General features: G+C 35.9%; 1 protein-coding gene across 1 annotated transcript in view; it reads right to left on the bottom strand.

Annotated features, from left to right (window-relative positions):
- The window catches only part of CASR (calcium sensing receptor), a 166,457-nt gene that overhangs the window by 45,043 nt on the left and 99,001 nt on the right, over positions 1-22,413 (bottom strand). Inside the window, exon 5 of the mRNA XM_074214645.1 lies at positions 1,159-1,389. Coding sequence (XP_074070746.1) covers positions 1,159-1,389 — 231 coding nt within the window. The remainder of the gene's footprint in view (positions 1-1,158; positions 1,390-22,413) is intronic.

Genomic DNA, 22,413 nt, shown 5'->3' with positions numbered 1-22,413 from the left:
AAGACATCCATTAGGGACTATCTCTGTGTCTCAAACTTCTTACCTGTAAAATATTGTTGTTCTATTTAATCATTTCAGATTATTCATGACCCAGTTTAGGGTTTTCTGGGTAAAGATACTGGAGCGATTTACTATTACCTTCTCCAGTTCACTTTACAGATATGGAAACTGAGACAACGTAGGTTAAGTGACTAACCCAGAGTTATACACCTAGTGTGTGAAGTCATATTTGAACTCACAAAGATGTTTCCCAACTTCGTGTATTGCTATCCATTGTGCCACCTAGCCATTCTTACCTGTAAAACACTATCTATTTCACACAATTGTAGTATGAAGTTCAATTGTAAAAATTATTATCATTAGAAGAAGATTTCATCAGAAATGCAATGAGGAAACAGGAAATTTAGTGTCTCCCTCCCTCTTTCCTACCCTACTTTATTTTCAGGTTAATGCTAGAAAAGATATAGAGACACAAAAGAAAGAAGATAAAATACTGAAATTTGAAGAATCTTCTCCTTTTCTCCCTCCCCTCCCCCCTTAACATTATTCCACAAGTTATTCAGTGGATTGGAATTGTCCAAGTCATAATGAGGATGGGAGGAAAATAAAAGAAAAGGGATAATGAGAAGAGAGACGGGTTTAGCTTTTTGTTACAAGTTGGGACAATTGAGCTGATGCCTTTTTTTATCTTCAATAATTTTTTATTTCTGTCTTTCTTTTTTACACTGAAGGTTTTCTTAATAATAATCTAGAAGATCTATCACAGAGGATTGCTATAAGGACCAAATGAAATAATATATGGAAAGCACTTTGCAAACCTTAAAGTGTTATAAAAATGCCAACTCTTATCATTATTTATACTACTGGGAGGTTCCACAATTCTAGGTAAAGTGCCACAAACTTCAAGAGTGATCTAGTGGGGCTCCTGGAAAGGTAGAATTTTCTTTCATCTCCCTTCAGTATGAGAACTTTATTCTTGTGAATGATTGTTATGATTTCATTGCAGCTGAATTTTTGCTGGCAAAGAAGCTATAGAGTTGGACAGTGCTACCCATTTATTTTTGAGCTAACATTTCCCCAAAGTAATCACCCATCTTGGCCACACATTTTTGCTGTTGTCAGTAGTACATTCATAGTTTTCTTATATTCAGTACCTACCTCCCTGGAAAATCCACTCCACAGAATTTTCTCCTCATTGATGAAGAGTCGTTCACCTTTCTTGGCATAAACGTTGTAATGCCCAACCTCCTTAAAGACGATGGAGCCATCCTCTGGGGAGAGGTGCCAGTTGATGATTGAATAGTTTCCCACCAGGTCCCCAAACTCATCAAAATCCACCTGTTCTCCCATATTGTTGGTGAAATTTAAGTGCCTCAGGTGTTTCAAAACCTAAATAAGAGGAGAGAAGGACATCTTGAGTATAAATGCATGTCATTCCAAAGAGGGACTTCCTTTGGTAAACGCTTGGGATTTGAAGTGTGTGTATGGGGGGGTCACCTTTCAAGGTCCTAAGAGGCAATTGATTTCAGTTTACTTTAGCCACTAGGGCAGGCCAACCTAAGAATTTTGTCATCATTGGCATGATCATGAAGGGAGAATTTTTTTTCCTGCTCTCATTACTATCAGATGCATATTAGAGGAGGGAGTCAGAATTTGAGGCTGGTGCCACTGTTGACAACTTTTTGAGAAGTAGTGTAGAAAGGGTTTAGATTTGGAGTGAGAAGACTGAAAATCCTATCCTGGTTTTATCATTTACTGCCTGTGCTACCTTGAAAATTTAGCCAACCTCTCTGGATCCACTTTCCCCTTTTATAATATGAAGGAATTGGACTAAATGACCTCTTAGGTCCCTTCCACCTTGTAATATATTATCCTATGATCCTCCTTATGTTGATGTTTCTCTAATACCGAGTTATTGTCATAAGATCACAAACAAGTAGGGTTGGACAGGAAGTGTGGAATGAAAGGGGCAAGATTGAAATTCTTAGACTTATAACTTGGTGAAATGGAGAGTATTCTAAATGGAATCAGAAGACCTGGCTTTGAATCTTGCCTACTAATGCTATTTCTTGCTTAACTATGGTAACTCACTTAATCTCTCTTTTCCTTAGTTTCTTTATTTGAAAAATGGGGAATTGGATTTGATGATGATGATGATGAAGAAGATGATTACCATTTGCATAGTGCTTTAAGATTTGCATAGCACTTTTCACTTATATCTTATTTGATCTTCACAATAACTCTATCTGGTAAGTACTATTATTATTCTCATTTTATAGTTGAGGAAATTGAGGCAGATGGTGAATAAGACTTGCCCACGGTCACACAGCTAATAAATATTTGAAGCAATATTTGAACTCAGGTCTTCTGGTCAATCTAAGGTCTCTTCCTAAATCTAAATAAATGATCCTGTAATCTTTGATTTCAATAAATTCATAGATTTAGAGCTAGAAGACATCTTAAAAGCTCATTTAGTTTAATCCTTTAGCATTTACAGATTATGTAAAGTCACACAGCTAGTGAGTAGCAGAGCTGAGATTTAAACTCATGTCCTCTGATTTCAAATCCAGAAGTTTTTCTACTCTCTCAACCTTGATTTTTAGTCAATCACCAAGGTGTTGATGGCAGTGATAATCAATGCCATTCTAAATGTTATACAGAACATGCATGGGATTTGGAATCCAGAGTCCTAGCTCTGTCACTTGCCAACTGTGTGACTTTTAAGCAGACCATCTTCTCTTTCCTGGTCTTGGTTTTCCCTCTCTAAAATGAGGGTTTTGGCAAAAAACTGCAAAATTTTGCATATTCTTTGATTCAGCAATATCATTACTAGGCCTACATAACAAAGAGATCAAAGAAAGAAGAAAAGAACCCATATATACAAAAAAACTCCTCTTTTCTGGAATGACAAAGAACTGAAATCCAAGTGCCTATTAATGGAGGAATGACTGAACAAGTTCTGGTAGATGAATGTGATAGAATTCTATGCTGCTGTAAGAAATTAGGAAGAGGATGGTTTCAGAAAAACTTTGGAAGACATGTAAGAACTATAGTAAAATAAAGTGTGTAGCATCAAAAGAACAATTTATATAATAACACCATCTTTTTATATTTTATATTTTTATATTTTGTTTTTCAATTACATTCAAAAAGTAGTTTTCTACATTCATCTTTTTGCAAGTTTGGGGGTTCCACATTTTTCTACTACCCTCTCTTTCCTCTCTCCCCATGATAGAGAATAATCCTATCTGGGTTGTACATGTACAATTGTAATAATATGATTTTTGCAATAAATGAATTTTGAAATACTTATAAGAATGCTGATCAGCAAGATGATCAACCATGATTTCAGAGGACTGATGATGAAACATCCTGACAAAGAGAGGATGACCTAAGTGTGCAGAATGAGACATGTTTTTTAATGTGACTAACACAAATTAATTTTAATTTTCTCGACAATGTATAATTTAATATGATTTTTCCCTAGGGGGGAATTAAGGAAGAGAGAGAAAAAATAAATGCTTACTCTCTTTTTTTTATTATAAAATGAATATACTGGACTGGATGATCTCTTAGGTCCTTTCCTCTCTAAATTTTACAGTTCTCTGGTTAAGGCATGGCAGTGGACACCACAGTAATTTTTCTCACTTTGGTCAATGACCTGCACTTGTTTATTGGTTGTTCATTACACATCTGATACAATACTAGATTATAGGGATACTTAAGAAAGGGGTACAATATAGTGCACAGGAAAAGAGCACTGGGACTTTGAATCAGAAGATCTGGGTTTGATAGTACTGCCTCTATACTTACAAAATATGTGACAGTAGACAAAAGTCATTTAACCTCTCTGAGGAACTATGTCAAATGATCTCCCTTTTGAGGTCTTGTTTCACCATTGATCTTGGTTTTGCAAACCTTCCTTCTCTTTCCCCATGTGCTTTCCAAATCCTTTCTTTCTGCATCCTCCTAATTCCCCCCCCCCCACCTGCTCCTGGAAGGTGGGTTGGGTGAGGAAAATGAACCAGCAGGAAGACAGATCTCTCACCTGGCTAGGTTGGGGAAGACTTATCCTGGGATTACTAGACTGGTAAACCAGGAATTGCTATTAAGTGGATTTGCCTAGATTTCAGCAAAACATTGAACAAAATCTCTCTTGCAATCCTTGGGTAGAAGGAGAAATATAAACCAGACTATTTTGTACAGTTAGATGAGTCTGGAACTGGTTTGAGATCAACCTAAAGGATTTTAGAAATCAGTCAACCAATCAATCAATATTTATTACCATGTTTCCCCATGTATAAGATGCTTCCAAGTATAATATGCACCTTAATTTGGGGGCCAAAATTTGAAAAAAATGCTTTACATAAAGTTATTGAACTCAATTTTTGTTCATCATCAAATCCATACAACTCATCATTGTCAAAACTCCCATCCCTTAGCTTGTCCTCATCTATGTTTGATTATGAATCAGTCTCAGGAGAGGCTCTGCCTGCTCTCCTGTCTGTGCTCTGTCTGGTCTGGGGGTTGACCACAAGCTTTCCCTGGACAAGTCTAGTGTGTGTACCTGTGCTTAGTCTGTTCCCCTTCACGACCCTGAAGCACAAGTTGTGTCTCCTTTGAAATCAGTTACTTCTTTTTCATCAACAATTCTTTTTGTCTCCTGCTAAACCATCTTTGTGGACACAGGAATTCCACTGGCCCTTTGTTCTTCAGTCCATCTCTTCAATCCCCTCTCTAACTCAGGCCATTTGGCTGACTTGTCTCTCATGGCCTTCTGCCTTTCAGTTGAGTTTCTTCTTCCTTTAGCCAGTCTGGGTTTGTTTTCTCAGTTGGAGGAGGACAAAACTGATGTTCAACAGCATGATTTCCAGTCACTTTTGCAAACTGGATCACTTTGAACTTGAATTTGGCACTGGACAAAAATATTTTCTGAACTATTTCTGGGCTGAACGTGACAAAACATAACCTAATATACCCATAAAAATGTGAAAAAATGAGCCCAATGACAGCAAGAGAACAAAAAAGTGAGAAATGCAAGTAGAAAAATCTACAACCACAGTATAAGACTCTCGGTTTTTAGACCCCGCAATTTTCAAAAAACGTTGCATCTTATATGTGGGGGAAATACAATAAGTACCTATATTGTGCCAGGCACTCTTCTAAGTACTGGGAAACAGGAGGAGTCAAAAGATAGTTCCAGACCTTATGGAGCTCATAATAGAAGAAATAACAGGCAAACAAATGTATACACGATAAATAGGAAATAATTAACCATCATGAAAAAGATTAAGGTTAAGACTTCTCATTGAGCCTTGAATTTGAACTTATTAGATTTAATCCATTGTTCTAGTCTCTCATTTTAAACAAAGGACAAAGTCAAGTCCCTGTTTAAAATTGCGATCAGTGTCTTAAATAAGGACATAGATGACATATTTATCAACTTTTCACATTACATAAAACTTTGAGAAATAACTAACATTCTGGATCCAGAAGGATTATAAGAGACTGGAACAATGAGTTGAATCTAATAAGATCAAATGCACCAGGGATCAATGAAAAATCTTAACCATAATCATCTTCATGATGGGAACTATGTAGCTGGATAGTTTGTACAGAAAAAAAATTGGGATTTTAGTACACTGTAAGCTGAGTATGAATCAACAATGAAGCATATCAGCCCCAAAAAACCCAAACCCAAACTAATGTAATCTTAGGCTGCATTTAGGAAAGACCTTCTGTGCAGAGTGACAGAAGTGATATTTTCCCTGTTCTCTGCTTTGATCAGACCATATGCGAGATAGTATGTTTAGTTCTGGGTACCATACTTTAGGAAGATTACTTACATTCTGGAGAGCATTAAGTAGAAGGTGATCAGGATGGTAAAGTGCTTTGAGATGATCCATAAAAGGATAGGTTTCAAGGAATGGGGAATATTTAATCTGTTGAAAAAGATGATCAGGAATGAAGAAGAGAAGGAATAGAGATGGTAATAGTCATATCTCCAGCACCTAGCATAAAGTAGATGGTTAAGAAATGCTTGTTGATTGACTGATTCAAAAATTGCCTCATGGAAATGGGATTAGGTCCTATCCATGGAACCCCAAAAGGAGAATCAAAAGCAAGTAGAAGTTGCAAAGATTTTAGATGAATATAAGACAACACTTCCTAACAGAAATATCTCAAGGTGAAATGTGCTGCATCAGGAAGTAGTAATAGTAGTAGTAGTAGTAGTAGTAGTAGTAGTAGTAGTAGTAGTAGTAGTAGTAGTAGTAGTAATTAATAGTAGTGGTGGTAGTAGTAGAGGAGATAGTGATAATATTAATAATGACAACAATAATACTGATGATAAAAAATACTAATAACAACTGATATTTATATGGCATTTATAAACTACCCTACATACATTATTTCATTAGAATCTCACAACAAGGATTGTGATAGTTTCTTAACCCTTTTGATTTCAAGTCTGGCACTCATATATATCTAAAGAGGGTTCTACTCAGTAGAGGAGCAAAGATGAGCTTTAAGCAAATATGAATGACTACTTGTCAGGGAGGATATAGGATTAATATTTATATCCAAATATGCTCCTTAATACCACAGAAATCACACAATAAGTGATATATTGGGGACTAACAGCATGAATGAACTTGCATAAAAGCTCCTTGTGATTTGAGGCAGGGAGGTGATTCAGTATATAGAATATTAGATTTGGGAGTCAGGAAGACCTGGGTTCAAGTTCAGATTCAGATACTTACCACCTGTAAGACCCTGAACAAATCTCTTGACTTCTGTCTGCCTCAGTTTCCTCAACTTTAAAATGGGAATATCAATAGGATTTACCTTACAGGGTTGTTGTGACAACCAGTAAGACAGATAGTCAAAAAAAATTATTGTTTACTATTGCCAGAATTCACAATCTACTAAGTGACATAATTAATCAATTACTTAAAAAAATGATTAAGTGCCTCTTTGTAACAGGCAATATGTTCATTAAGCTTACAAGCAGAAACAAAAGACAGACCTACCTTCAAGAAGCTTACAATCTAATGGGAGGAAAAATGCAAACAAATGTATACAAAGCAAGCTAAATACAGGATAAATAGGAAATAATTGAGAATTGGAATTGAGAAATTGGGAAACACTTCCTTTGCAAACCTTGAAGTTCAATAAAATTACTATTTTTTTATTCCCTGGAATGCTGAACAGAACACTTTAAATGTATCAAAGTCTGTCTTATTTGATCCTCAAAATAAACCAAGAGGTAGATATCACAAGTATTATTATACAGATGAGGAAACTGATACCCAGGAAGATTAAATAACTTTCTGATATATATATATATATATATATATATATATATATAGATAGATATAGATATATATATAGATATATATTTAGATAGATATATAGATAGAGATAGAGATAGAGATAGAGATAGAGATAGAGACAGAGACAGAGATAAATATAGATAGTTATAGCAAGGATCAGAAATGGAAATGGAACCCAGGTCCTCTGATTCCAGGGACTGTAAAAAAAATTTAGGGGTGACTAGGATAGAGCACCAGTCTTGGAGTCAGGAGGACATGAGTTCAAATATGAATTCAAACACTTAGCAATTGGCTAGCTGTGTGACCTTGGGCAAGTCACTTAAACCATTGCCTTAAATAAATAAAATTTTAAAAATTTTAGGGGAGGCTGAAGGGAAGCCATATAATGGAAATAATGTGTAAATATTGGGACTCTCTTTAAATCTATAAGGAGGGGTGGCTAGGTGGTGCAGCGGATAGAGCCCCTGCCCTGGAGTCAGGAGTACCTGAGTTCAAATCCAGCCTCAGACACTTACTAATTACCTAGCCATGTGGCCTTGGGCAAGCTACTTAACCCCACTGCCTTGCAAAAAAATCTAAAAAAAAATCTATAAGGAAAAAGTTTAGTTACCAATGCTAGGAAATTCAAAAGAAAAAATCAAAATTTGATAGGCTTTTACTGTGGATAGTGTTCAGTTGTTTTTTTTTTTTAGTTCTGTCTGATTTTTTCATGATCTCATTTGAGGTTTTCTTGGCAAAGATATTGGAATGATTTGACATTTTCTTCTCCAGTTCATTTTACAGATGAGGAAACTAAGGCAAACAGGGTTAAGTGATTTGCCCAGGGTCACACAACTAATAAATGTATAAGGCTAGATTTGAACTAAAGCAAAAAAAAGTCTTCCTGTCTTCAGACCTGCTCTCTATCTACCTTGCCAGTCAGCTGCAGATAGAACTTTAAGAGCAATGTGAAAGCTGGGAATAGGAAAGCAAGAATAGAAAAAATGAGAGGTATTATCTGATGAGGTCAGGTCAGGTAGCCCGGTTTGTTACAGCATAAGGTGAAAGTCATGGGTTTGATCATTATGTAGGCTACTTCCCCACAAGGAAAGAGAAATACAGATAGCTATCTTATAGTCATAGCTTATACTCTATTGAACTGTGAATACCATATGTAAAAGTTTTGGTCCTGAATTTACAACCAACTTGCTGTGTGACCTTAAGCAAGTCTCCTTGCTTTTCTGAGTCTCAGTTTCATTATCTTTAAAATGAAAGAGTTGACCTTTAATGATGTCTAAGATCTTTTCTTAATCCAGGCTTTTTGAAGAGTCTATGAACTGATTCAGTTCAATTCAATAAACATTTATTGAGTATTATGTATAAGGTTCAGTTCGAGGAAATTACACAAAAAAGAGAAGAAAAACTATCTGCCCTCAAGGAGCTTACGATCCAGTGTGTATGTGTATAGATGTATGTGTGTGTGTATGTCATGTTCCACATACATAGATATAAGTTATGCAACTTGGGTATGAGCACCCTTTGTTTCTGTCCTTCTGCCAAAGAAAAACACAACATAGGAGGAAGCCTGCAGGTACAATTAAACTCAAAGTTAAAGTAATTTTAAGTAGAAAATACTAACAAGATGGGCAGGAAGTGAGGATGATAAGGAAAGACCTCATGTAGGAGATGAAACTTGAAGAAAACAAGGCATTCTGGGAGGCACAAGCCAGCAGAATATTCTTTATTCTTTAATTTACAAATTGTCTGCCTTGGTAAATAGTACCAAGTTATTATAGAGAAAAGTGTTTACAGAAGGATGTGAAAATACTGTTAATTTAAAGAACATCTTAACGGTTCACTGCTTTTCTGTTTTTAAAGGACATTGTTTATTTTATATTTCAATTTCCTTTGTACTAATAAAAAGATGCTACAGTATGATGGCCTACCTCCCCCTTTTTTCTTCATGCCACACCTTCTTCTCCCCAAAAAACTTGTCTCTAATTAATGGAACTGGTAGCTTGAAAACAATCTTTAAGTTAACACCTCATTACAGGACCTTAGGGCAGTTAGGCAGTGCAGTGGATAAAGCACTGTCCTTGAAGTCAGGAGGATGGGAGTTCAAATCTTAGACACTTGACTCTTACTAGCTGTGTGACCTTGGGCAAGTCACTTAGCCCTGATTGTCTTGTATCCAGGGCCATCTCCAGTCATCCCGATTCACAGATAACTCTGGAGGAGAAAGTGAGGCTGGTGACTTACCATAGCCTCCCCCCACTCAAATTCATTTCATGTGCTTGTCATCTCCCCTGATGATATGGTCTTCTTCAAAAATGAAGTACAGAAATTATCATCATTACAGGACCCTAGAGATGGAAAGGAACTTAGAGAATGTCTAGTGTATTCCTTAAAGGACAATAAAAGAAAATGAAGTCCATGGAAGGAAGTGACTTGCTCAAAGTCACTTAGCTAGAAAATAGGCTTTGAATCTGGGCTCCCTGACTCCAAATTCAGTATAAGCATTATTTCCAATGTTCAGTTATGAATATTTGGATGATTATAAGGGGAAGCCATCAAAGCTAGTGGGGAAGGGAAGAAAAAGAAGGGATCTGGTGATTAGAGAAGAAGTGAAGAAAATGGGGAAGCAGGTTAGTTTTCTAGTCTTTCTGTTTCTTTTTTTCTTCCAGTCCTCTAACCTTTCCTCCTCTATAATTCAAACTCTCCCTTCCCACTCCAATCTTCCATATCTCACCATTCTTCTCCATGACACCCCCTCTCCCCCCAGGCCTTAATAAAGGCAATTACATTGATTCATTTGCTCATTTCTGAACTCTTACTGTACTTATGGTTACTATCATACTAATAAACCCATAGTTGATTGGTCTCTTATTTATTGTTGTTGTTCAGTCTTGTAAACTCTTTGTGACCACATTTGGGGGTTTCTTGGTAAAGATACTGGAATAGTTTGTTGTGTCCTTCTCTAATTCATTGACAGATGAGAAAACCAAGGCAAACATTGTCAAGTGACTTGCCCAGGGTCACACAGGTAGTCAGTGTCTTAGGCTGGACATGAATTCATGAAAATGAGTCTTCATGACTTTTAAGTCCAGTGCTTTATCAACTGTACCATCTTTACTAAGGTTGAAAAGTTCAACATGTTCATATCTTAAAAAATATACAAGACTGTCTAAAACTAAAGGCTTATGAGATAGTTACCCAACTAATCCTAATTGGGGAGACTGTATTTTCCGACCATGGCCTCCCTGGGTCTGTATTCTCCACGAGGGAGAACTGTTCCCAGAAGAAAGTTTTGGGATCTCCTAGTGATGGGGGTCTGATGCACCAGCCCACCCATTGTTCAAAACAATTTGATTATCATTCTGTTATTCTTTCTACTTGTATTCAGGCTTCCTAGGGTATTGTCCAAAATATAAGAAGGCAGCCCAAATATTTTCTAAGCAAAAAGACAAACCATGGGTTAATTAATATGAGGGCCTTTTAAAGGACACAACAAATATTTTTATAGGAACATATTCTTATTGTAATGTTCAGGAGGGGAAAAAGCAGCTCATGAGAACTGATTGTTAAATTTTTTTGCAAGCATTTATACTTTTGAAATATGTAAAATGTAACAAATCAGGGCTTAATTGATTGTTCTGTTGATTGTCTAGACTTAAGAAAGTGATGGATACAATATTAATACTGAAAATTCAAAAAATGTGTAGAAATTAACCCCTACCCCAGACTTGGTTGTTAAACATCTTCCAACACAACTCTGGAAAGGTAATGTCATAGAGGGTCAGGCCAACTTTGGTATCAGGAAGATCTAGGTTCAAGTATTCCTGCCTCTCACTTATATTAATTATGTGACAATGGGTGAGTCACTTAAACTCTTAGTGACCGAAGGAACTCTCTAAGATCCCAGGTTATAGATAAGTTGCTAATTCCCATCAATAGAGAAAGTTTATACATGAGAAGTTAACTAAACTGAGGAAATCACAATTCTGAACAAAAAGAATGTATAAAAGGAAAAAAGGATCCACATGTGCAAAAGTATTTGTGACAGCTCTTTTCAAGGTGACAAATATTGGAAATTTAGAAGATACTTATCATTTGGGGAATGACTGAAAAGTAGTGGTATATGAATATAATGGAATAATCTTGCAATAAAAAGTTATAAGCAGGAAGATTTTAGAAAATTGGAAAAACTTGTATGAACTGATGCAAAGTGATATGAGCAAAACCAGGAAAAATGTTGTATACAATATCAGCAATACTATGTGATGATCAACTATGAATGACTTAGTTCTCATCAAGACAATGAACTAATCATAAAAATGCTATCCATATCCAGATAAAGAACTGATGTCCTCTAAATGCAGATCAAATCATACTTTTTTTTTTTACTCACTTTATTTTTTTGTATTTTTCCCTTTTGGTGTGTTTCCTCTTTTCACAACTATTACTAATAACCTATATCAAACTGCTTATCATTTTAGGAAGAAATGAGAGGAGAGAGACAGCAAAAGAAAATGGAATTCAAATAAAAATAAATATTAAGAAAAGGAAGGTGGCCTAGCCATGCCACATCTAAAATCATATTATCAATTGACAATCATCAAAACTATTTGGTATTGGGCTCTGTGCCATTTTTGTTAAGATATCTTAATAAAAATCATGTTATTCAAAAAAAAAACAATTTGGTATTGGCTAAGAAATAAAGTAGTAGTTTAATGGAATAGGTTAGGCACACAAGACACAGTAGTATGTAACTATAGTAATTTATTGGTTGATAAACCCAAAGACTAACTTCTAGGATAAGAACTCACTGACAAAAACTGCTGGGAAAACTGGAAGATAGTATGGCAGAAATTAGGCAAAGACCAACATCTTATATCCTAAATCAAGATAAGATCAAAATAGGTACACAATTTAGACATAAAAGTGATATCAAAAGCCAATTAAGAGAGCAAAGAATAGTTTACCTATCAGATCAATGAACAGGAGATGAATTTATAAAGAAAGAGGAGATAGAGAACTTTATGAAATACAAAATGAACAATTTTTATTACATTAATTTAAAAAAAATCGCACAAACAAAACCAGTTCAACCAAGATTAGAAAGAAAACAGAAAGCTGGGTAACAATTTTTATAGCCAGTGTTTCTGATAAAGGCCTAATTTTTCAAATATATAGAAAACTGAATCAAATTTATAAGAATACAATTGATTATAAGATACATTTGATAAATGGTCAAAGAATATGAACAGAAAGAGTGGAGAAATTAAAACTACCAATAGTCATATGAAAAAAAAATGCTGTTAGAGAACTGAAAATTAAAACAACTGTGAAGTTCCACCTTTTAGATTAACTAATTTGACAGAAAAAGAACATGATAAATGTTGTAAGGGATATGAGAAAACTGAGGCACTAATGCACTGAAGGTGGAGTTGTAAATTGACCATACCATTCTGGAGAACAATTTGGAACTATGCCCAAAGGGATATAAAACTGTGCATGCACTTTGATCTAACAATACACTACTAGGTCTATATCCAAAAGATATCATAAAAAGGGGAAAAGGACTCACATATGCAAAAATATTTATAGCAACTCTTTTTTGTGGCGGCAAAGAATTGGAATTTGAGGGGTTTCCCATCAATTAGGGAGTGGTTGAACAAGTTGTGGTATGTGAATGTAATGGAATACTACTGTGCTATAAGAAATGATGAGCAAGCTGATTTCACAAAAAAAAACTGGAAAGATTTACATGAAATAATGTTGAGTGAAGTGAGCAGAATCAGGAGAAGATTGTACACAACAAGAGCGACATCGTATGATGTCAATTTTGATTAACCTAGCTCTTCTCAGCAGTTCAGTGATCAAAGACAATTCTAAAACACTTGTTATGAAAAATATCATCCACATCCAGAGATAGAATTATGAAGTCTGAATGCAGATCAAAGCTTATTATTTTCACTTTTTAAATTTATATCTTTAATTTTTCTTGTGGTTTTCCCATTTTGTTTGAATTCTTCTTTCATAACATGACTACTATGTAAATGTCTAAATGTACATGATCATACATCTATATCAAATTGCTTGCTATCTTGAGGAAGGGATAAAGGAGGGAAAGAGAAAATTTTAGAAAAATGAATGTTGAAAATTATCCCTACATGTCATTGGAAAAAATAAAATACTACTAAGACAAGAAAATGAATGCTAAAAATCTCTTCACATATAATTGTGGAAGTACTATTCTATAAAAATAAAATAAAATTATTTTAAAGGAAAAATATATATATATATATAATATAAAATATAGTTTTTCTTTCTGGTGGTAAAAGATTGAAGGGAAACTTAATTTTCACTAACTTAAAAATTAAATTTAAAAATGAAAAAGTTAGTTCATGTGCTCAGAATCACAAAACTGGGTATTATCAGAAGGATCATTTATTTATTGCAAATTTAATTGCTGAGGGAACCAGAATATTTGCATCCTTGAGTCTGAATGAATGCTTTTTAGACATTACAGAACCCAAGCTGATCAAAGGAAGATGAATGATCTTCAGGGACATTCTTATCAAACTTTGGTCATCTGGTGAGTTACTTGTCTCTCTTGTAGGTTTACTGAGCAAGACAACTGGATCCTGTGCCATCCAAGTAGGGCAGCCTTTTTCTTCAGTTTCTAGCTTGTGAATAAGTTTCAGTCTAACCCCATTTTCCTGTATTCAATATTGCAATATCTAAGTGTTGTAAATGGATAAAGTCCAGGACTTGGAGGGAGGGAGGAAGTCTTGAATTCAAATCCAACTTCTAATTCTGAGGAAGTCATGTAACATCTCCACTTTGTTATAAAATGGGGCTACCTACAAGTTTTGTTGTGAGGATCAAATGACACAATAGGTATGAAAAACTCCAAATCTTAAAGTGTTATATAAAAGTTGATGATTACTGTCATTCCAAGGAAATCTCTCATTACTTTTAGTTACATCATCCTTATCCCATCCACATTCTATATAATACACATATAATACAAGGTGTGTATGTGTGTGCAAAGATTGTGTGTATGAATATCTATAGAATATATAAATGTGTGCATGTGTGTATATTGTAGTAGATAATATATTAATATGTATGTGTGTATATGTGTATACATGCACTGATTTTCTTTAGAAGGCTGCTTTAGTTACTAATGGAAGGACCTGTGGTCTATGTGGAATGTACTATGAATTTCTGCTCTCATGTATCAAAGAGTTGACCTTTCTTTCATTCCCGCTTGTCTACTTGGCAGGATACTAATTACCATTGCCCAGGACTATCGGCAAGTTTCCATTAGCTCTTCTTTCCCCATAGAACCTAGAAAAATCTGAAAACAATAGAGACTGGCTAAATAACCTGACTACATATACTTTAGCAAGAGCTGTCTACCAATGCAATACTTCCCCAAAGTATAACCCTAAACACTTGACAGCAATCATTACAATTTTCTAATTAAACTGCAATCAGCTTGACTTACACAGATGTATAGGGCGAGCAATGATTTTTGGTGTCTAGAGGAAGACAGGACACCAAAGTCATTGGCTCCTTTCCCATCGCTTTTCCCAGTTCTCCTGCCAAATTTTCAAACAAAAGTACATAAAAATGTAGAGTGTGTAAAAAGAAGTTGTAAGAAATAAGCCTGGAAAAAAGGTAGGTGAAACTTTACCTTAGAAAGACTTTTTTTTTTTTGACAGTGGTATGGAGGATGGATTGGAAAGGGGAGAAATGCATCAGTTGAGAAAGGTTTATTGATGAAATCACAGATCTTTGATGTACTTGCTATACATCTCTCATAAACCTTTTTTGCCTTTCCTCTTCTATGCTCACCCTTCCCTCATCTTCCTTTTAGCTGTAGTCACAGGTAACTCATATATATATGGAACTCTGCACTTTACAAAGTATTTCCCCAAAATTTGTGAGGTAGATAGGGCAAATACTCATGACTTCCATTTTATAGCTGAGGAAACTAATCTTCAGGGAAGTGAAAAGATTTTTGTCTGGTCCAAGTCCAATCAGAAAATGTCAGTACTGGGTCTCAAACCTGTCTTTTGACTAGAATTCAATGGTTACATTTATCACGGCCTGACACGTCATCGATTGTCCTTCCACTACTGAGTTTATTAGGAATCCATGATATTAAATTCCATTTTGACTGCCCACTATACCAGCTGACTAGTTTTATTTAGGTATCTTAACTTTTTAGCAAAGAAGCATTTTATCTAATTGGATATCTTATTGGTGACATTCTTGTTCAGGTATTGATTTGATTAAATAGCTATTGTGGCCATTTTTTCATGTGATTCCATGATCCTGTGATTGGTTAAAAATTCAGTCAAGGATACAATAATCTAGGAGGGTTTGTTCACAGATATTCTGCTCTTCAAATATCAACACTAGAGAAAATTTAGATTTGTCTCAAACCAATCTCCTCGCAATTAATATGCCTCACTCAATTATCAAGATAAATAAAAACTAATCATTTACAGACCAGGGAATCAGGGTGATGAGTGTAGGGAAAAGAATAGAAGAGGGTCCCTAGTTCCTTTTTTCTTTTCAAAAGCATCTTTTTACTTCAAAAGTTTAATTCTCAATAGGATAAAATAAATTTATTCAAGTAGTCACCTTAACATTATTCTCTTAAATCAACTTAAATGGGATTAGATTCCCATGGACTGCAAGTTGACTCAGAAAACCAAAAATTAACATTATCCATGTTGTAATGTGTTTTTATTTTGTTAAATATTTCCCAATTATAGTTTAATTTGGTTCAGGATGTACTTGGGAGTTTTGTATACTGCAAGTTTGATACCTCTGATTTAAAACTATTTCTTTTCAAAATGTGTTTTGAACCTCATTAGTATTTTATGCAGTCCAATCACCCTTCAAACATGGATCCCCTGAAAGTTACTTCAGGACTGAGACATACTTGGATCAGGTTAAAAAACTCTGCTCACTGCCTCCCCTCCCCCATCTGCTGACCTCTGTCATTTCTCTTTTGATAGACCATCTAGGGTATTTATTAGCTCAAAGCCAAAGACATTTAATTAAGCAGCATAGCAAGATAAATAATGAGGAAAATTCCCCAAACACACAGAGGTGCACTCTTGCACAAATGCTCATACCACCAGTGGTGAGGCCTGGCACATATAAAACCTTTAATTATTGACTGATTAATTGCCACCACTATGCTATGAGTTCCTAGTGTCCTCTATAGGACTATTTCCTCCATCACACTTGCTGAAAGTGTTACTGGTCCTCTGTTGATTCTCTGCTCTGTGGCTCTTGGTTGCCATCTTCTGACTTTCTATTGAACTGCACCAACTATGTGACCTTTTTCCCCTATGAGAGGTAAATTGCTCTTCCCACACTTTTTCCTAGCTCTTTTGTGAGCCAAAGGTCCAGTCTCCTCCAGTCACTCAGAAAAAGTCCTCAGGAAAGTCAATTTTTCAAACTCTGTATCGCCCCCTTTATCAATTGCCTCCCGCTGAATGCCATCTCTTATTTGAATTAGTATAAGTACAATTAACTATTTTTAGGGTCAAGTTCTAGAGTCAGAACAAAAAGCCTCAGATTTTCTAGTCTAACCCCTTCATATAAAGTTAAGAAAACTGATGCTCATAAAGAATGAATGGTTTACACAGCACCAGAATCAGGATTTGAACACAGGTCCATGGATTCCAGGCTCAAGGTTGCTTCCCTTGAATCACATTGCCTCATGCTTCTTCTCAAGAGTCTAGGTCTGGGGGTGGCTAGGTGGTGCAGTGGATAAAGCACCGGCCTTGGAATCAGGAGTACCTGGGTTCAAATCCAACCTCAGACACTTAATAATTACCTAGCTGTGTGACCTTGGGCAAGCCACTTAATCCCATTGCCTTGCAAAATCTAAAAAACAAAAAAAAGAGTCTAGGTCTGTGTATATAGCCTCACAAAAAGAGAAATGCTAGCTATTCCTTGAATGAAACATTTGCTACCATGCATTCTCTCAGACTATTCCACAAGCACACAAGGAGCATCCCCTTCCTTCCCCAATCTGCTTCTCATACTTTATTTTCCTTCTAGGCTCAGCCACACTGCCATCTCCTCTTAAAACTTTTCTTGGTCCCCTTCCTTTTCTAATCAGTTGATAGCATTCCCTCTCTCATCAAATGACTCTGCATTGTTTATTTTTTGTGTGACTGGACATACAACTCACCCTCTCTGGGTCTCAGTTTCCTCATCTGTAAAATGGATGGATGGATCTTAGAAGATCTTTAAGGTCCCTTTTAGGTCTAAGCCCTATTTTTTTTTTATACTCCATGAATTTCTGTGACCAAAATTTTCACTACCCAGTGGCCAAACTTTTAGTGGTGATACTCTCTTCAAATTTAACTCAAAAAGCTTATTGCTTGGCCCTACACAAAAGCATTCTCCTGCCAAAGGGCCTCAAAGGAGAAGTCTTATAAGAAAACGAAAGTACCATGTGTGGTTTTTCTGGGGCTAGCCTTTTTTTGTAAGCAGTCTGTCTCTTAATCTTATCAAGCCCTCCTGCCTGGCATCTGTGTCCTGCTTTTCTAAAACCATTGATATTTGCAGTCTTCTATGCTTGGAATCTTCCAGTGGGGATCTCACAATTCTTTCAATCTTGTTCAGTGGAAACACCCAGGATATAAAGACAAATGCAAAATTGTCCCTGCTGTTATGAAGCTTATCTTCTTTACTTATGCAAACAAAACCTACAAGCAACAAACTTTTCAATCAGATGGTTACATTAGCTGTTTGACTGTGGGTAAGTCAACTCATCTCCCTAACCCTCTGTTTCTGCATCTCTAAAATGAAGGGGTTATTAAAATAATAATGATGTTGATCACAGGCAATCTGTTATCTTCCAGCCCTGTCAGGCTATGTTTCCACTTTAGAACAATTTTTTTTAATTTCATACATGAAAACTGTACACAATTTATGCTTATTTATTCATTAAAATAGTTCCCTTATTCTAGTCAGCAATATTGTTTACATAGCTCAAGCTTCCATAGATACTGGAAAATAATTTTGTGACCTTGTTTTAAAAGCACACCATAATTCATAATTTTGACAAATAGGCATTCTTTCCACTTAGTCTGGATAGGCAGATTTTTACGGTACTCATGTAGAATCATATGAAAGAAGAGGTAGAAGAGTATAAGGAACCTATTGCAATTATGTCTATAAAATGAGACTGTCTGTAAATTGAGGACAACTTGGATTAGAGAGGAAAAAATAAAATGGTCCACTGAGTTATTAGAGAAACCAATGTTTGGGGGTTCATTTTGAAAGCTGTGCTGTGTAAGCCCCTTGATTACAAGGATACCTCATTTTTCCTCTTTGTATGTTGAGCTGCTTTTCCATCTTTGTATTTCTTCACAGATAGTTGGCATTTAATAAATGTTTGTTGACTTGAACTGGGCAGAAAAAAGCTTACATTCTACTGGATGATACTGTGTGTAGACAAATAAGCCCAGTTGGTTAATTTGAGGGAGGACCAGGAAGAATTTCAGGGAAAATTTCATGGAGGACCTGGCAACTGAACCCAGCCTTGAAGGTTGAAGCCCTAAGTGTTGGGAAAACAGTGAATTGCACCTGATCAGAGGTCTTGCAGCCTCTATAAAAACTCTGATCCTCACAATTCACCATCTTAGTGAACTGCCCTATTGTGTGGAATGGGTCCATTTATACTGAAATCAGAGAAGTGATGACAATCTGTAACTTGGGTGTCAGTTTCATGGATTTTTTTTTTTACTTAGTAAGACTGATCCCCTTCCTTCTCCTACCTTTGCCTGAAGATATTCTAGCCTCAAACCTGATTCTTGTCCTTTGCTCTGGCTGAATTGCAGAATTTTCCTGTTCCATCTGGAAAACTAGTTGCAGCCTTGTCTTTGGTTGCTATGATATTGATGTATCCTTTGCCATGGATATGGCATTAATCCCATTGAGTATCTCAAGTTAGACCTTATGTCAAGAAAATTGTGCCTTTATTAAAGACCTAATGCTTTTAGCATTATTGGCTTGTCTATGAAAACTACGGCAAACCGAATCTCACTGTAGAAGATAAAGGAAAAGTGGAATCTCTGTGGGTAGAAATTCCAAACTTATCGAAAAAACATTAATGATATTAATGTATTATAAATCATCTAAAAAGAATGATGAGTGAAGTGGCAAACTTGGACTTAGGTAATAATAATAGCGGACTTTAATTGCTACAAAAATAAATTGGCTGATTGCCTCATTGGGAAATGAGGTAGAAACCAGGTTTTAAGATTGGAAAAAGAATTAATTCTTTGAATGATCTAATTTGAGCTAGCAAGCAGTTATTAAGGAGCCAATAATATACTGCTAATGGAGCAATGAATTAGTCCACATGTCCTGGAAAGCAATTTGTAGTTATGCTAAAGAAAAGTGACTAAAATGTCCCAATCCTATGTTACCACTAAGATCCCAAGGAGGTCAAAGACAGGGGAAAAAGGTCTCTTCTAGACTAAAATATCCACCACTTTCCTGTGCTGTGTAGACTTTCGCTATTAGAATATAAGCTTCTTGAGTTCAGAAACTGCTTGCTTTTCTACTAGTGTTCCCTCCCCACACACACACTAAAGACTTAGCAAGGGCTTGGTGGTGTTGGCCTCAGGGAGGTGATGCCATGACATTCATGTGATTTGGATTTGAGGGAGGGAGTGCTATGTTAAATCAGCAGCCTCACTTTCTCCTTTGAAGTCATCTGGGTTCAGTTACCAAATATGGATCAAGACTGGAGATGGCCCTGGTTTTGAGGCAATCAGAGTTAAGTGATTTGTCCAAGGTCACAGCTAATAAAAGCATCAGATTCAAACTTAGATTCTCCTGACTCCAGGGTTGGTCCTTTTTCCATTGCTCCACCTAAGTGCCTTATTTCCACATAGTACTGTTTAATAAAGGCTTTTACATTCATTCATTCATATATTCACTCATTCAAGTAGTACCTTGGCAGCAATAAAGAATTATAGACAATGTAGGTGCCTTTTAATTATGGACAATCATAAATGAATTGTGGCACAGTGAATGTAATGGATTAGAAGCACGAGAAGACATATGAACTGATTTAGAGATAGCAGGGAAATTATATACAACATTATGACAACATAAATAATAAGTGAAATTGTTTGTAACTTTGCCATTCTAATGACCAAGCTTGACCTGGGAGACTAGATGAGAAGATGATATTCATTCCTTTCATTGCAGTGGTGGGAAATGATGGATCTATCAAATATGGTCAATACGTTGCCTAGTTTTGCTGAATTTCTCTTTCCTTGTGAAAAAAAATATCTGTTATAAGGGATGGCTTGCTGGAAGGAGGGGAGGAAGGGAAGGGGAAGGTTAATAGGGAATATACCAAGGTCATCATTCAGTTTTAAGCTTAAGGAAGGAAGGAAGGAAGGAAGGAAGGAAGGAAAGAAGGAAGGAAGCATTTAATAAGCATCTATCTGGAAATTTGTCAAGTACTTCACAAATATTGTCTCATTTAATTCTCCCAACTTCCCTGTGAGGGAGGTATTATTATTATTATTCCCATTTTACAGGTAAGAAAATTTGAGAATGAGAGATTAAGTGACTTGCCCAGCAATACCCCAATAATAAGTCTGTGAGATAGAATTTGAATTCAGATCTTCCTCACTTCCTCATACTTTCTCACATAGTCCTTTATTCATTTTTCCTTCTAATTATCTATATACAAATAACTAAAGTACAAATTAGAATTTGTGGTTTTTTTAAAAAAATTATTTATTTAAGGTAATGGGGTTGAGAGTGACTTGCCCAAAGTCACACAGCTAGGCAATTATTAAGTGTCTGAGGTCACATTTGAACTCAAGTCCTCCTGACTCCAGGGCTGGTGCTCTGTCCACTGTGCCACCAAGCTGCCCCCACAAATTAGGATGTAATGAGTGGAGCCAGAACCTATGAATGAGGAAGAATGTATTGGTTTAAGTGCTAGAGAATTCAGTGACTATGGGTAAACTATGTAGTGGAACCCTTGACTCAAAGGGCTAGTTGTACAGAACTCTTTCCTCAATGATGGAGATTGATTACTCAGTGTCACACACACCTATCATGAGAGATGGATGGAGTTGACTAAAGCAGGGGAGAAGAGAGATCCTGGACTCTTCCAGACTCTAGTTGCAAAAATGAAGGTGGCCAATGAATTGAACAGAATCAGAAAAATATTATACACACTAACAGCAACATTGGGTAATGATCAGCTATACCATTCACATCCAGAGAAGGAACTGTGGAGTTTAAATGTAGACCAAGCTTACTATGTTCAATTTTTAAAAGTTATCTTATGCATTGTATTTTTTCTCTCTCTAATTTTATTCTTCTTTCACATGATTAACATGATCTATGTTTAGCAAGATTATTCATGAATACCTTATATTAGACTGCTGGTCTGTCAGGGGAAGTGGGAGGGAAGAGAGGGAGAAAAATGTAAAGCTCAAAACCTTGCCAAAAAAGTGACTGTTGAAAACTATCATTGCATGTGGTTGGAAAAAGAAATAAAATATTTAATGAAAAAAAAGAGTAAAGCTGGCTATTCCAGCCTCTCTTTAAATTACTAAAGAAAGAAAAAACCCCTGGGAAGAAGCTGACTTGTAGAGAAGCAGATAGTTTCTTCCATCTCCTTACCCTCTCTTAGTTTGCTAAATTAGAGGCTGCAGGGAATTTTCCCTTAGAAGATCTGGGATTCATTTTCTCTCTCTCTCTCTCTCTCTCTCTCTCTCTCTCTCTCTCTCTCTCTCTCTCTCTCTCTCTCTCTCTCTCTCTCTGTCACAATTTCCTCATCTGCAAAGTGGAAATGATAATAGACTCTGTCTTGTAGAGTCATGAGGTAAGGAGCGCAGTAGTCAATTAAAGCATTATATACATTCAGCTATTATTAAAAAGGGCAAGTTAATTAGTAATTAGGTCCCAAAACATTTTGCAACATTTCTCACAAAGGATACCAAGATCAATTTTTTAAAATATTTAAGAACATCTATCACAAGGAGAGTTTCAAAGGGTCAGGGATACTTTGTAC

Source organism: Macrotis lagotis, chromosome 1 (genome assembly GCF_037893015.1).
Source record: "Macrotis lagotis isolate mMagLag1 chromosome 1, bilby.v1.9.chrom.fasta, whole genome shotgun sequence".
Classification (NCBI taxonomy): Eukaryota; Metazoa; Chordata; class Mammalia; order Peramelemorphia; family Peramelidae; genus Macrotis; species Macrotis lagotis.
This window is presented reverse-complemented; position numbering and strand designations above follow the sequence as displayed.